The 16,132-nt window shown below is 53.8% G+C and overlaps 2 protein-coding genes across 2 annotated transcripts in view; one reads left to right on the top strand and one right to left on the bottom strand.

The window, feature by feature from the left end:
- Nucleotides 1–1,490, top strand: part of LOC131208337 (LIM/homeobox protein Lhx3) — a 31,628-nt gene extending 30,138 nt beyond the window's left edge. Inside the window, exons 4-7 of the mRNA XM_058201050.1 lie at nucleotides 69–264; nucleotides 333–481; nucleotides 549–740; nucleotides 826–1,490. Of these exons, the coding sequence (XP_058057033.1) occupies nucleotides 69–264; nucleotides 333–481; nucleotides 549–740; nucleotides 826–1,121 (833 nt within the window). The 3' untranslated portion in view covers nucleotides 1,122–1,490. The remainder of the gene's footprint in view (nucleotides 1–68; nucleotides 265–332; nucleotides 482–548; nucleotides 741–825) is intronic.
- Nucleotides 1,491–2,234: 744 nt separating this feature from the next.
- LOC131207996 (protein phosphatase PHLPP-like protein) lies at nucleotides 2,235–14,558 on the bottom strand. Its single transcript, XM_058200635.1, has 8 exons — nucleotides 14,010–14,558; nucleotides 12,844–13,135; nucleotides 12,439–12,767; nucleotides 8,959–9,260; nucleotides 5,426–5,579; nucleotides 5,198–5,362; nucleotides 4,985–5,138; nucleotides 2,235–4,918 (listed from the first exon to the last, which is right to left on the bottom strand). The coding sequence occupies exons 1-8, from the start codon at nucleotides 14,556–14,558 to the stop codon at nucleotides 2,235–2,237; spliced, it is 4,629 nt and encodes a 1,542-aa protein (XP_058056618.1).
- Nucleotides 14,559–16,132: the final 1,574 nt, after the last annotated feature.

Below are 16,132 nucleotides of genomic sequence, written 5' to 3'. Positions count from 1 at the left end.
TAACGTCGAAGATTACACCTTGCCCCCGCTGTCGCTCTGTTCTAACGCGAAACGTTCTCGTCCCTCAGGGCTCTACCTTTCCGATGGCTCACTCGACGGAGAATCGTCCAATAAGCGGCCAAGGACCACCATAACCGCCAAACAGCTGGAAACGCTAAAAAGCGCCTACAATAGCAGCCCGAAACCGGCTCGCCATGTACGGGAACAGTTGTCCCAGGACACCGGTCTCGATATGCGTGTGGTTCAGGTTTGGTTTCAAAACAGGTAACACACGCTAGAAGCTAGACTAGGTCTTCCGATAAATTCTCATGTAAAATGTATTTAACTGGCAGACGAGCGAAAGAGAAAAGACTCAAGAAGGACGCAGGACGAACGCGGTGGAGTCAGTACTTCCGGTCGATGAAGGGCACTTCGTCGCCTCCCGATAAGCTGCTCGACAAGGACGAGCTAAAAATCGACCTCGATAGCTTCAGCCATCACGGTACGGGATCGGCTCCGGCTCGGAGCGAATCAGCAAGGCTAACGCACGGTTTCTTGCCCCTCCACAGACCTTAGTAACGATAGCTACAGTACGTCCAATATGGGTCTGGAAGATGGGGCCTCTCCGCACAGTGCCCGAGGGTCCTACATCCACGGCAACGGGAGTCCTCCGCCGTACCTCTCTAGCCACTCGCCTCCGCCCATGGGACCCGGCCACCCGTACGGATCCTACCCGGACAATATTGTCTACACACCACTAGGTGAGTAAGTATTTCCAATTACGATGCCGGGTGCGAGCCGAGAACACCGAGATCTTACCAAGGGGGGGCCCGTTCCATTTCACAGGTCAACCCCTAAGCTCAATGCACCCTGGAGCTCGCCCCCCTGGGCTGCACGGTAGCGCAGTGTCCGACCTCAGCAACGATTCTAGTCCCGCGACCGGCTATCCGGACTTTCCGCCGAGTCCCGACTCCTGGCTCGGTGACTGTCCACCGCAGACGCAACTTCCTTCCGGCACAGCAGGCACCACGGGCAGCACCAGCACTCCGGTGCCACCTCCGGCCCCAACCCAACAATCTCAGCCACCGCCGATCGGTGTACAGCAGAACGGCTCGTCCGGATTGCACTACGGGTCGCACTAAGCGATCGGTCGTGCTGTGAAGAAACGTCACACTTTGCCCTTCTTTAGCACTCGTTACACTCTGCAGCCACTGGTTTTTATTGAGTCCTTCATTTCCGCCCGTGTTAAGTTGGCCATTAGTTTACGTTCCGACAGTTTACAGTGCCATACGCAGTGAGTAAGCGAGTTGAGAAGAATTGGTTCGAGTCAAGAGTTGAGTCTACAGGTTCTTTTGGGTTCGCAGGCGGGCAGGCTTGGCTTGGTGGCCACCCAAGTCCCCCGCCGAACAAATACCACGAGTGAACAACTAGTCTAGGGAAAGAATGTGAACAGGAACAGGAGCCGGTGCGAGATTGAGTCCAAACCATACGTAATCGCGGGTATCGCGCGCTCTACCCGCCCCAGAGGCCAAACCGCTGGCTTCTCCCGATCCGTTCCAGCGAACGTTTGTGTTTACGCAGAAAACGGGTGTTTTTCTTTGAGGGAAACTTGGAAGAGGCTACTTTTACAACCGCGTATCTGTTCCTTAATGTCGGGAAATTATTTATGTAGGAAGAAGCAAAAAACAAAAAACAGAATCAAAATTCGTTCATCCTTCGTAGTGTATCAAATCTTATGATAAGACACCCTTTCGGGGCTAGCTTGTCCATCGTCGAGAGAGAGAGAGAGAGAGAGAGAGAGAGGAACACGAAGGACATAGAAACCATTATCCAAACATTAGCCAACACACCTACGTGTACATGACGGAACGGCGACACAGAGATCCTCCCGTCGGACGGGTGATTCGTCCTTCCGGAAGACAACCGGAAGAATCCGGAAGAAGACCGGAAGGTCCTTCCGCTCGATCCACCCCCCTCGATCCCCTTCTCCCCAGTGTCGTACATTAAAGCCATTAACAGTTAGCAGTAGGTCAGCGTGTAACGTGTAAACGTGTTCCGAGAGAGACAGGGACGTGTAACGGTATCCTATTCAAATGTGTACATATTTATTTAATTTATTGCTAAAACAAAGGCAAACCGCCCCCGAACCGGACGGTCCAACACGAACGCACACACACCCACACACACGCACCCCGTTCGGGGCGGACAAAACCATAAACGAGAGTCCGGTGTCGTGTATGTCCTTGAAATCCGAACTACAGCTCCGTGGTGGCCACACCCCAGTACTGCCGCATCCGGCCACCGTCCGGATCAATGGTGTCCAGCTCGAGGGTCGAATTGTTGCCCTCGACGACGTTTCCGTTCGACCCTCCGTACCGCTCGTGCACGGTCGCCATGTCGTACTCCAGGTTGTAGGGCATCAGCCGCTGCAGCGACCCAAAGTAGGCCGCGTTCGGGCCCGTGTTGATGGGCCGCGGTCGGATCGGGCTGGCCGTGTTGTACTGGATCGGCTTGAAGTAGCTTTGGGAAGAGGCCGGGTGGAAGGAGCGGGTCGATCCGAACTGCTTCGACAGGAACGGTGTGGCCCGGGCGGTCGTCATCAGCATCGTGCTGTAGCCACTGGCCATCGAAGAGTTTAGCCCACTGTCGCTTTCCCCGAGTTGCGCCAGCTGGGGTGAGCTCGTCGAGAGGTTCTTCAGCTGCAGTTTCGTCAGATTGCTGGCCACGGAAGCGGTCGACGCCGAGGAGGCGGTCGTGCCCGAATCGGACGGTGGTAACGGGGCCTGGCGCTTCGAGACGAAGCCCCGCGAGATGGTGTTGAGTTCCTTGTCGAACAGGAGCTGCGTGTTCTGCTCGAGCATGTACTCCCAGCACTTGAACTGTTCCTCCGACATGGCCGAATCCGACTCCTCCATGTCCTTTTCCTTCTCCTCCTCGATCTTCGCCCGGACCGCCCGTACGACGCCTCCCCGCAGGCTGCGCCTTTCGTTTGCCAGATACGTATTGTTGGGTCGTCTGCTGACCACCGATCCCCGATCGGATACCGACCCGGTACCGGGGTCCGGTTTTGGGCGCAAGCCAGGTCCACCCTGTAGCACCGTTTCACTGCCACTCGTTTGATCGCTCTGCCCGCTGGGTGACGATCGATCACTGCGCCCGGAAGGATGCCGCACGAACTGCACGGCGCCGGCTGCCGAGTGACAGCAACTGTTGTTGGTCTCACAGCAGCAGCCACACTTACAAAACCCCGAGATCAGACTCGGAGGCGACGGTTTCTTGCGTATCGTTTGGCGCAGTTCGCGCATCAGAAAATCCACGTCCGTCCCGAGGTTATTGAACCGCACGATCATCACGCTCAGGTTCTCCTCCGCTCCGTAGCTTTGCGCAATGTCCTGCACCCGTTTCGCGGCCAGCAGAATGTTGTCCTCCTTCCGAATCTCGTCCGCCACCGTCTCCATGGTGATCACTTCCCAGAGCTTCCGGTTACCCAGCACCAGATACTCGTCGGCGTCACTCAGCACCACTTCCTGGACCTCCGGATCGGGTACCGTCACCGGGAAGTTCGCGCTCAGGCCCAGCTTCCGCTGTGGACTTCCCTTATTCAGCAACACACAGCGGTTGTGTTTGATCAGCACCGCGGAGCACTCGCCTACGGTGGCCACCCGGAGGATAAACTTCCGCCCGGCGGCCACCGCTTGCGGTAGGTAGGACATGGCCTCGCTCGGCACTCGACTACGGGCGATGTGACAGAGCGTCACATTCACGGCTTCCTGCTGACCCCGCTGCTTCAGTTCCCGGTGTGCCGACAGCAGCGTGTACTTCATGTAATCATTCGAAGTCTCCTTCACCGTGCGCTCCTCGAGCAGTATCTTCGGGATGGCCTTCACCAGCAGGTTCGGAATGGCGTTACTCGTTTCGCCATCGAACAAACCGAACAGCCCCTCGGAGTTACAGAACCCGGGCAGCCGGAGCTGGGCGATGCACAGCTTCGGCAGACAACCGCTCGTCTCGGCAAAGCCCACCTTCCAGCACGGTTCGTAATCCTCCTGCTCCTGGTACGGGAGCGGTGCCGTCGGTAACGAGGGCCGATTCTTCCCCGACACATCCACCAGTGCCATCGGCCGATGGTTCCGGCAAGCCTTCAACTGTTGCGCGTCAACCTGAAGCTGCTTGTTGCCGGACAGGTCCAGAAACTGGAGGTTCCTCGGCACCAGCGATGCAATGTTCACCTTGTCCAGCTGGTTGTGGGCCAGATCGAGCACCCGGAGCGTTATGGTACGCCCCAGACTCGGTACCGTTTGTAGTTGATTCGAGTGAGTTCGCAGCACCCGCAAGCTGGCCGCGTTGGCCAGGTTATCCGGCAAGTGGCGCAACTTGTTGCCCGATAGCACCAGTTCCTCCAAATCGCCCCAACAGCTAATGCACGTTTCCGGCATCGTCGTGAGTAGATTGTAACCCAAGTGAAGCACCCGCAACCGTGGTAGGCAGATCAACGAATCGAGCACACGATCCGTGAGGGAGTTGTTGGTGGCGTACAGCCGCTCCAGGCTGCAGTTGGAACCGAAAATGATCGGCAGTGTCATCAGCTTGTTGCTCGATACGTTCAAAATGGTTAGCCGCTCGCAGGCGATGAAGAAGTTCTCGGGCAGGTCCTCGATCAGGTTGCACTGGAGGTAGAGCTTCTGGAGCGGGAGCTTCCGTTTGACCATCGGTGGGAAGGTGGTCAGCGCGTTGTACGCCAGATGGAGCGTTTGGATCGTGGCGTGCTCGTTGTTGAGCAGATGCTCCGAGATGGTGTGAATCTGATTGTTGTTTGCGTACAGGGTCCGCAGCTGGTGGCACCCGACCAGCCAGTCCGGCAGTTCCTGCAGACAGTTGTGGCTGAGGTCCATATGTTTCAGGTGGGTTGGCGTTGCTCGGACGGAGATTTTTGTGAGATCTAAAAAAGAGGGAAGGAATAAGCTAGAACCATTGCACTGCACCTTGGGGCCCTCCTTTCCCGTACTGTTATTGCCGGCAATCAGCGAGTGTAGGTTCCGCCCGCTGAGGGTCAGCTCACGCAAGCTGTTCCTGCAACACTGTATCGTCTCCAGCTTGTCCAGTGCGGACAGATCCATCACTTCGATCGAATTTTCGCTCACATCCAGCTGCGTCAGGAGCTGCAACGGAACGGGATGCCTTTAGTTCCGTATAGGGCCTCCAGTTTGAGGACACTTACCCCGTAGTTCCCCAGAATGATGCTTCCCTTTAGCTGGTTGCCCCGCAGGTTCACCTTCGTCAGCGGTTGGTCAGTGGTCGGACGCTCCTCGCCCTTCTGAAACGCGTCCCGCAGCTGAGCCTGCGTGCCATGATGGTGCCCGTTCCGTAGTGAGTCGTTCCGTTGCTGAAACAATGGAATTCACTTACAAACCCCATCCAGACGTTAACGGTATACCACGGCACTCACAAACAGACTCATCGGGCGCATGTTGTTCACCATGAAGGAGGGCAGCTCTTCGAGCTGATTGTAGGCCGCATTCAAAACCCGCAGACTGGCTAATCCTTGCAGGCTCTCGGGCAGCTCCCGCAGCTCATTCCTTTCGATGCTGAACTCTTCCAAGCTGAAACCAAGAGGGATGTTTTAGCCATCGGCAACAACCATTTCGCAAAACGACCCATCGTTGTCAATCAAAGCCGACCGGAGACGGTGGCCAATTAGTGGCCAGGAAAAGTAGGGCCCCTCCGTCGTCGTTGCCCGAGCGTAAAGTCGCCATCCTTTCACGGTCCGCTGGGGTCGTTATGCAAATGGTTTCGCAGTCGTAGAAACAAAAAAAAATGATCCATTTCATGCCTCACTTGCGGTTCGCTGCTGGACCCCATACGGGATCGGGATCTGTTTGTTTGAGCTTTACTTTCTTTCCGACCGACCGTCCGACGGGTCTTGGTCCGATCGATCATAACTGCCTACAAACGATGCTTGGGTTTCCTGTGTTTCCGACGGACCTTAAGCTCCGGCCGTCCGGGAGAATCGACTTACGAGAGTCACTCTTCGCGAATATCTGTTCCCCGCCGCGGCGGCCGTGCACCGTGTGGATCGCTTTCAATCCATGTTGATTCGCTCTCGTGACCATAAACAATGGGTGGCCCCATGCCGCTCCCTTCGACGCCAAAGGTTCTGCCCCTTCGCAGCGCCCCAAATTCCCCAAAGAAAATCGAGCACCGCAACCGATACACTGCACCGTCGACGTAAGCGTGGTGCGTTATGCACGTGGCCGCCCTTTTTTTGCGCGTGTTCCCCCTTTTGTAGTCACCCAGTTTTTCCTTTCTCTCTCCGCGTTACCCAACCCCAGCGCAGTCGCAAATCAATGCATCTTCATGTGAGGCAAAAAAAATGGAACGAAAATAGAGCGCCGCTGATCGCGATCACAAAGATGTCACAGGAAGTACGGGTGTGGATCAGGTCACCAACGCCGGGCCGCGTTTAATGGCCAGGTTTCGAGCTTCTTTATGCTGCGTTGCGATGGCGTGGTGCTTAAATATTCCGAAACAAGAAGTCAGCCCACTGTAACTAATGTATTCCCCGCCGACGTCGGTCGGCATACCTCTGTGCGTGCCCGTTGCGCGTTGTTTCTTTCGAGCCTTTTTTTCGGGTGTGGAACAGTGTGGAATGAAAGTAACATTCGCGTGTGGGGTTGTCTAATGATGAACGTGACTTTCGCCTTAGATTTGCGATCGAACACGCCGCGAGTCGTGAACCGTACAAATGGTCTTTAATTCAACTAAACAGATAGCGATGGGTCGCTTGCAACCAACGATCAAGCAAACGATCCACGCGGCTTAAGAAATCGAAACTAAACTGAGCCGGTCCACGCCACGTCGGGCGTATTATTGGCCATTTCGAAACCGATTTCTCGCATTGATAAACCGCCGTCTGGCCGTAGCGCGACGTACGCAATGCAGCCAGCGTTTTGAAGCTGTGCAACTGTAAAACTTCACACCTCGTACCATATACTTACCACCAGAAGGTACGTCACGGTCAAACGGTAGCCCCCAAACGGGCGGTCAGTGATACAAGCGATCGACAAGCGAAATGGGAAAAGTAACAGCCGCGGCCTTTGGAGTGTCCATTTCCCACTTTTCCCTAGCAACTACCGCGTAGAATCAGTTCCTAGGACCGCGACTCTCCCGGACAGAACGGCCAGCACCGTTTCCTCGCTTGACCGATCGTTGAAGTTTTTTGAACAATTCATCAATTGCCCAACACACGACACTGTGCCACTCTAACGAGCGAAGGTCCCTCGGCGGTCGCGGGTAGAGTCTGCTAGTTGCGCCTCGCTGGTCAATAGTCTATCATCGTTTAGGATCTTTACGCTTTACGCGGAACGTCCACGTTCCCTTTCTGCCGCCAAGAGGCCGCCCCAGCAGCCGCCAGCAACGGATGTTTCGAAATTCACACCTCGTTTTTGCGCTTCTCTGCACTTTTCACTTCAGGCCCAACACATCAACCACATCGAATTGCAACACCGGTGGCCTCACCGAAACTCTGTGTTTACTTCACCCTTTTGATTTACTTTCTTCAATGGCGGGATCCTAATTCGATTAGCACCTGATTAGTCCCCAAACACAGGGTGGACTTTCACTACACAGTAGCTCACTTTCAGCACTTTCGCGTACCAAACTTAACAAGGACCCCTCCGTAATGCAATTTACGAAAGGCCACGGGACACACTCGTGGAAGTACCTCCGGAGCGGTGCAAACTTCGCGGGAAACTAAACTGTGCCACTTGACTGCAGCGTACGAATTCCACACCCGCCACGGCCCAACGTGGTTTGCTGTAAGTTTTTCCGAGCCGTTCACAGCTGGCTGACTTTGGGCGCCGAACTGGACGCCGGTTCGATCGGGCTTCTTGGCCGCCTGCTCGGTTACTACTAGGTTTAGAGAGCGCAGAAACCTCCGCTTGGCGCGCCAGTCGGTATCTTCTTCTCGCGCGAGTGAAACTCCTGCGCGTTTCAAGCCTGACCCGCGTGGCCCGCGTATGTGCCCTCCCGCTTACCAAGCCCTTCACCGAGCAGACAAAGAGCGTGCGCAGGAATAGTACATTTTATGGCGAATCGGTCTTTATGGACTTCTTGGCTAAGGGCGAACGGGGCGTCGGTTCGTCGTCGTTTTTAGTGACTAATTTGACGTTGGCGCTCTCCGCTTGAGTGCGCACCGGCAGGAAGTTCGCATTCGTAACGACGAAGAACGACGCAGTGCTCTGGCGTTCGTTGGACAAAGATCGATGTCACCTTCGAGGGACGAGTTCTGGGGATCAGGCTCTGCCGTGTTGTTAATTTTGCAACGTGAATCGTACGACGCCAAGCGGTAGGTCAGGGCAAAAAGTTGGAGCTTTACCATGCAGAACGTGTGCCTCGTGCGCATGCATGCGTAATTAATGTATTCGCCGCTCGAAACCCTAATACCGGCACCTTGAGATTTGACTACGATCCGCTCGGGCCGCTGAAGACACTTTTCCAAACAAGCCGTTCCGTGTGTTAGTCGTGGATTTCTATTGCCGCGGAAGATCGTATCGAGAAGGCGGACTAACCAGCGTGTGCCACCAGGAGCCTCGTTTCCTGTTGAACCCGGCGTTGAAGCCATCACTCATAAGCGTAACGGCTTTGAGTGTTGGGTGCGCCGTCTGATGAGTATCGTTCGTTAGATGTTTCGCAGATTTGAGCCACTAGAGTTGTGATGATTTTCACGCAATAGCACTTAAATCATCGTACGTTGGACAGCGCATTTCCGGTCGGGGGGATTGGAGCGAACGAGGGTCCAAAAGAGCTTCAATTCACGAATGCTTCGCCAAAACTTTGGGCAAGCGATCGAAAACCGCGGTTGAACCGGTTAGATTGAACCGGTTCAAAATGCATACACCATATTGCATACTTGCAGGGGCCACTCTAGTGGGCCACCAGTATAACACTTTCCACTCCGTATAACAGCGTAATTTTACTTACCTCTTCAGCCCACTCACGCTGTCCGGCAGTTTGCGTATCTCGTTTTCACTCAGATCCAACAGCCTCAGACTTCGCAGGTTGTACAGGCTGTCGGGGAAATCCTTCAGACCGTTTCCATTCAATCGTAGCACCTTCAGGTAGATGAACTGTCCTAACGCACGGAGTGCAATCTCCTGCAGCTTGTTGCGCCCCGCCAGCAGTTCTTCGACGGCGTTCGGCGCTTGCAGAAAGATGTCCGGTATTTGCTGTAGCCCGGAATCATCCAGATCCAACCGCTGGTTAGTGCTACGGTCTGGGTTATCCTGCAAAATACGGGAACGGTCGTATCAGTTCGGCACGTCCATACTGCGTCCGAACGGCGTTTCCACACACATTTCTTCGCAATCCTTCACACCGATCGCTGCCCGGAAACGGATCCAGCTTGTCGAACTCAATCTCGAGCGAATCCACTTCCATCGTGTCCAGATCGGAGAAGGTGACACGACTTTTGTTTGACTTCAAACTGGACGTTCCGTCACCCATCGCTCCCTTGCTGAGGACCATAGTGGTGGGCATATAAAAAAAAACACTCTTCACTCTTTGTGAGACACAATTTTCCAACTGCCCGATGTAAAGCGTCGTGCACAACCGACGACATCCGTCTGGCAACTGGACTAGAACATCGACCTCACACGGTGTGCACACTCCCGGGAAGGGGGTCCCAAGGGCCTCCACGAGTCGCGTGCCCTTGTAAAGCGTGCCCAGGCCCCCGCCCGGCCGGAAGGCACATAAACGACGCTCTGGCGCCACGCTTTTCGCGCAACCAGTGCACCAAATGTGCGCGGTGCGCGACATAGGGCCACACTTAGGAGTACGGTACACGTTATTACATAAAATTAGTTGGCCCACCGCATCCCACATCCCAGTTTTCCGTCCTCTGGTTCAGCGAATCCACGGACGGAAGGAGCTTCTTCCGCCAGCCGCTCAAACGAAGTGTTCCGCCCGACCATTTTAACCGCAAACGCTCAGCAATTCCAATCCAGTTATTGTATCACGGTAAGTGATAAAGGATAATCACTCTTACTAGTCGAGATTCTTCCACTGTGCCACGAAAGGAAGATTATTGCAGTTTGATCGTTGGAACACGGTACTTTACTCCAATAATGCCCAATCGGCGATCAAATTAGTTCACTACAGGGACTCTAAGACGTTTTGTTTGAATTGAATCATTTATGCTCCACTCACCGGTCCGCGATTGTGTAACGCTGTTGTGTCCTAATTAGTGCAACATGCATGACTCATGCTGGTTACGGTGCTGACTGTCGAGCCACCGATGCCGAACCACTAACACGCTAAAGGGAATTTCATTTCTTCTCAAACGGTCGGCAGTGGTATTTAAAAACAACAGTCACCCAACGAACGTAAACAATGCCACGTGGCGACGATCGGCGACTCGTCGGTGCCATCTTGGTAGTTAATTGCGGGTTGCGCCGAAAGGAAGCATTAGCATGAATTATTAGCCATTCGCCATCTGATTCGATTAGCGTAGCGAATGGTGGCCGTGATCCTTACGCAATGCGCGCGTACAATGAGCCTTTCCAGCCAGTAGTTGCGGTCCGCCGACTCGTCACTGCTTGCGGAAATGTGGGCAGTTTTGTCATTATGCTTATGAACAGCATATGTACTACAAAACGTTAGCGAAAGCTCTCTAGCGTGTTCGGAACCGTTGGGACAACATGTTCAGTTCGGAAGATTTGTCAAGAGGTTTGCCGATTTGCCAATGCCCCTGTTGTCTGCCGGCTGAGCCGGAGCGGGATTGCGCATCACTCTCGTGCGTTGTTTGCGTGCTTACGTTGTGGGCACGGCAAAGTTACGTTTAATTTACTACCGTCTAGCCATGCTTCGGAACTTTCGTCGACCGCAACAACACCGCGGTGGCACCGCGGACGGCATCAATCAACTAAATACGAAAAGAAAAACCCGACGAAGGACGTACGACCGGGTATCATGCGCTGCACATCTTATGACACAATCAAGCTCAACGTCCCCTCGCGATCATCTCCGACGGCGATGGACGGCTCGTCACGGACGGTGATCAGCCCGAAAAAAAAACCCCGCGTTCGATGTGGGTGAAAGAGAAAGCAAAGCAGTTTACCCCTTTTCCGCTCTTTCCGAGGGACTTTTTATTTTTCTCCGAAGGAGTAAGAAGAGCCTAGCTTTACTACCGCCCGAGCGCCTCGTGCATGTATTTGCGGATGCGGAAAACGCTCCGAGTTTTACTTTCGTTCGCACTGGGCTGGTGGAAAATTGGGGTGTCTGGCCATCTTACCGTCGTAGTGTCCGGCGGAAGATCTTACGATAGATCATCACCGAATCGGCTCGTGAGCGTGGACGTTACGGTTCAGGAGACCGCCGCAGCAACAGCTCTCCGAGGGCTCCCAAGCGTATCTAACGCTATGTACTGGCTTCAGCCGTTGGTTTATGAAACGAGCGACCCCCGTCTTCGGGGAGCCAAAGTGAGCCCGCCCGAGAGTGACTCACGTGAGCACATAGAATAAGGGGCTTTTCCTTTGTTCGGAACCCAATTTTCCACAATGAACTTGACTGCGCTCGGATTTATATGCTCACGCTGTGCCAGCTCACGACTCTAATTTATGCTAAGCGATCGGGAGAAGAGAAAATGCACTAAAACTACGCTTTAAAAGTTGTTGTTTCAACTAATGAGCACCAGTTTCTAACTTTCCACTGCTGCTTCATCGCTAGTCTGCGATCTCCGGCAAATGGTGGCAATAAAGTGCAAACACAATTACATCAGTTGTAAAAATCAAAGGTTCCGAGCAAACTTCTTCGATGAAAATTAGCCTGCCGGACAACAGTCATTTAAATGCAAACTAACAAAAAGGGTGTATTACGATATTGTGAATTACACGCCGCGTACAGGTGTTTTACACGATCCGCCTGCTAACAATTCGGCCTTCGGGTTGTGTCCACATAAAAACAATCGCGAAAGGTACCATCTTGGCCTGTGGAATTAATTTCCTTTTGCACGTTTCTATTCATGTACTCTGCAAAACCACCCCCTTTTTACGAAAGAATAGTGCTCAATTTGCGCGAACACGAGTAATTGACCAATAATGGTCCCGATGTTGGTCAAGAAAAGACCCCTTTTCTAGGGGCCACAATAGTGGGCCACAGGGCCGAGCCATAACATGCTTCGTTTGGGCCGTTAACCGACTCCGGATTCGTTCTTCCGAGGAAGATTGCGTCCAGTTTTTATATACATTTTGCCCGGCCGTATTTATATACGTGCTGCCATCCCTTCGCGGACCGTCCTCGGAGCGCACCGAGCCGAAACGCACGGAAAGCACTAACCACATCGAGCGCATTAACCATTGCACGCGGAATGCACCTTACCCAATGCGGCGCAGCGACCTTCCCAACTCGGCTCGGCTAGAACTCGCCGAGCGTTCGAAGAGAAAGCCCCACGGTTAAATTACTTACCACCGAAAGCCAAATGCTCCACTGGTCACGTTCCCAAGATTCGCGGAAGCCCAGGAACAGCACCGTGTCCCGATCGGTGGCCGACTCCGACGCCGCTCCGGTTGCGCTCGAGCCGGGATACAGACCAAACGTACCGGAACCGTCGGCGAAATCGACACTGGTGATCGACGAGCCCCGGTCCAGGCTGTCCCTGGCACTGGTGCTGGAGCCGGACCCACTGTCGATGCCCTTCGGTACGATCTTGATCACGAGCCGATTGTCGCACGGTGCATGCTCGAAAACGTTCGCTCCGGCCAGTTCGTACACTTCCGGCGGAAACGATGCATTACCTTCGGTGGGAGAAGAAGTCCGTCGTGAGGCCGCGCAAAGATCACACACCCCGTGATTGGGGTCTTCACCACCTACCGGGGTATAGGATCAGCTTGCTGCCGACGATCGCCAGATGGCGGCGGCGCCACTGCGGGAACACCAAACCCTTGAGCACCTCGACCGTGCCCGAACGCAGCACGCCCTTGCACATCGGTATCTCCGCCGGGCCTATGTGGAACCTCTTCAGATGCTTCAACTCAGGGTCAATACCGAGCCGGGCACGGCGTGACTCGTCAAAGTATCCGAGCGACCGGAGGAATTCCTCCTGCACCAGCAACGGGTACTCGTTCTCCTCCAGCCGGCGTGTCCTGCCACCACCCGTTTGGACCTACAACGAAATAGAGAGAGAGAGAGAGCGTAACATCTTCCGGAAGCAACAGATGGAGAAGATTGACAGCAACGCCGGGGTGCACTTGCAATTTCACTTTCAAGCACCGGGCAGCAAATTCCGGGCAAAGGTTTGTTCACTTTACTCCGGTGTCCGGAACAATACGATACGAATTGTGCAGCATTGTGCTGTCAGCGGAAGACCAGAGCGCCCCGGTAATTCTCTCGTCACAACGCGGAGCCCCAAGATGGAACGCGCCGTGAATGGTTAGTTGGTTAATGATATTGTGTACACAGAAGTTGCTAAATTTCAACCCAAAAACTTGGCCAAGATTACGGAGTCAGGGAACTAATTAAGTGATTTGAACCTTGGCTCGATCGTAATTATTCAAGCAGGTTCGTGTTATTTCACCGGATTGTTTGAAAGCTTGATCGTTTGCCAATTCCTCTAACGAGCCACCAGATATGAGTGCGCCTTTGGAATGTCAGATGGCTACGGTTCCCACGAAAGGTATCAGCTTGTTAGCGCGATCGTAGGCTCTTCACTTATTCTACTTATCTTTTATCGACGCTTCTTGACGTTACCAGACCCCTGTGTAGTAGGGTCGAAGGAACCGTAAGTGATTTTAAAAATTAATTCAATTTTCATTATTCATTAGAGAGCCCTACAACAACCATCTTCCGATCCGATCCGCGTTACGGTCCCCTAGCTGTCGGCCTCTCATTTCTTAATTGATTTTAACACTCGCCACCAATCAGCCAGTGTTGAAACGGAAGCACCACATTGGCAGCTCATTCATGTTTGCTCGACGATCTCGAAGTCGCAACACATCGATCACTTTCTCCGCGCAGAGGGACGAGCCTGAGCAACTTACCCACAGCGTGTAGTAGTCACCGGGCAGGTTCATATCTTTAACCACGTCAAGCGTGGTAGCCGTCGTGACGACGTGTATCATGCGGCTGCGATCCTCGGAGGTAATTTCACTACGATCCGGTCCACAGTAGATCCGCAGCCAGCCACTCGTGTTCCACAGCAGCGACATCTTCGACAGCATCAAATTGACCGGTTTGCCGATAATGACGCCCGACGAGCTCGAAACCGTCTCCGGGCCACTCCGCTCACTCGGCACTGGCTGTCGCGTCGCATCCGCATACCGGTATGCGGCCCGCTTGGCCCCTGCCCCGTCTCCCTCATCACCACCCGCCACGACGGGCCACTCCGCCACGGCCGTCGCAACGCCATCATCACCGGGAACACTGAGCACGTGATTATTGTTGCCATCGTTGTTGCCGCCACTCGGAGGCTCCGAATCGTAGTTAATATCTGCACTGACCACAATCAACTTCCCACCGGCACGCGGCGTGCGAGGCCGAAACGAACGGCCAGCGCCACCTCCGATCGGAGTGCTTGTACTCAGCACCATTTCGAATTCGACGGACACTCGAAGACTAATCCGAAACCATTTCCGCTTTTTCCAAACCACAACGCATCACGCACAACGGCACCCCGGTTCCGTTTCCGGTTCTAGGCGGCGCACACTATACGGCTTTTCCCGCTTTTCCGGCACGATGAAAAACCGATTCTCGAACCGAACTCTCGGACCACCGACTGGCGACTGTTGTTTCTGTTGGGGGGCCGCCGTTGAGTCGATGGGCTGTCCAAACGGTCTCCACGAGGTGAGGGAAACCGACCCACAGAGAGAGAGAGAGAGAGGCAGGTGGGAAAGGGAGAAAAGCATGCGACCGAGCTGCGAATTAATAAAAAAGAAAAACGCAAAACTCTCGATACGCTTCACCTGCACCGGACCTTAACCCGCGATGTACGTGCGCGGCCACAGGGATAAAGCACTCTCCTCTCTGGTGTGGGGGGAGAGGTGAAAATAAATGGCCACAACAAACCAGAGAGAGAGAGAGAGAGAGCAAGCGCCCACAGGTGGGTAGCATAATAAAAACACTAGCGAGCTGTGTGAGTTGTAAAAGGGTGGCGCACCGCTCACGGCCGGTATAAGCATAAGCGACATTAATTACGACCGCGCGTCTTCCTAGCGGCAGATTGACCGCACAGCCCTGCATTTCGGGGCCAAAGGGAAGAAAAGTGTGTGAACATTAATGAAATGAAACAGAACAGAACACAAAAGAATCGGCCCGCGAAAGACAGCAATTTGCGGACGAAGTTTTGCGGGAAAAAGGGAGTTTTATATCGTTCCATTTACGCCCCGAAAAAAAGCTGGAACTCCGTAAGGGAACTGACGGGACTGGGGGACCCTATTGCGAAGCATTTTTATCGCAATGTGGGAACCTCGAGGGAACTAAAATAAATTTAAATCGCGCATCAAAATATGGCCGAAGGTTGGAACTTAGAATTTGGGGAATCGAGATTTTGCGATTAAAAAAAGGGTCAATCATGTTATGAACAAATTAGCAACATCATTTAACTCCCCAACAACCCGTTTCCGTTCTAAACCACACTTTACGACAAGTGGCATTATGCTCGGGAGCAACAATGTTTCGCTCCCGTGCTTCCGTGGACTTGGATGGTAATCCGTCAAATCCTCTAAGTGAACCATTTGTCCCGAGCTTATTGCTGTTTTTCCCTCCCGTTTTGTGGCCGTTTCCATTCCCCGCTCGGACGCCACTCGGAGATGCGGGAGTGCGAAAGAAAACGGGTGGCACGACGGGCGAATATCCAATTAGGGGCCGGACTTTCCTGCGGTCAGTCACGTTATGACGGCATATGTTTGAATAAAACATCTCCACATCTCGCCCGGTCGCAGGTTATCCGTTTCTTCGCCGTACGAACGTGGTGGGAATTTTCTAGTGACCCTAGTCGGTCGCATATACGATCCCGTAGTTCCATTCACTTACTCGAAACAGAGGCCTGCGACTCCAACACACAAATCTATCTCATTTCCCGCGTCGGTCCTCCTATCGGTCGATACTGAAACTGAACCTCCTACAAGGTGAAAATGAGAACTTGGGACACTCCGGGGCTAACCCA

This window comes from Anopheles bellator, chromosome 2 (assembly GCF_943735745.2).
Source record: "Anopheles bellator chromosome 2, idAnoBellAS_SP24_06.2, whole genome shotgun sequence".
NCBI lineage: Eukaryota > Metazoa > Arthropoda > Insecta > Diptera > Culicidae > Anopheles > Anopheles bellator.
Note: the sequence above shows the minus strand (reverse complement) of the source record. Positions and strands in the feature narration are given on the sequence as shown.

What these genes read in the sequence shown, in the direction of transcription:
- LOC131207996 (XM_058200635.1), bottom strand. Translation starts at nt 14,558, where the DNA reads ATGGTGCTGAGTACAAGCACTCCGATCGGAGGTGGCGCTGGCCGTTCG. An exon ending in TGCGCCCGATGAGTCTGTTT is followed by an intron (nt 5,363 to 5,425) that starts GTGAGTGCCGTG and finishes CCATTGTTTCAG; the next exon opens with CAACGGAACGACTCACTACG. An exon ending in GCTGATTGCCGGCAATAACA is followed by an intron (nt 4,919 to 4,984) that starts GTACGGGAAAGG and finishes CCTCTTTTTTAG; the next exon opens with ATCTCACAAAAATCTCCGTC.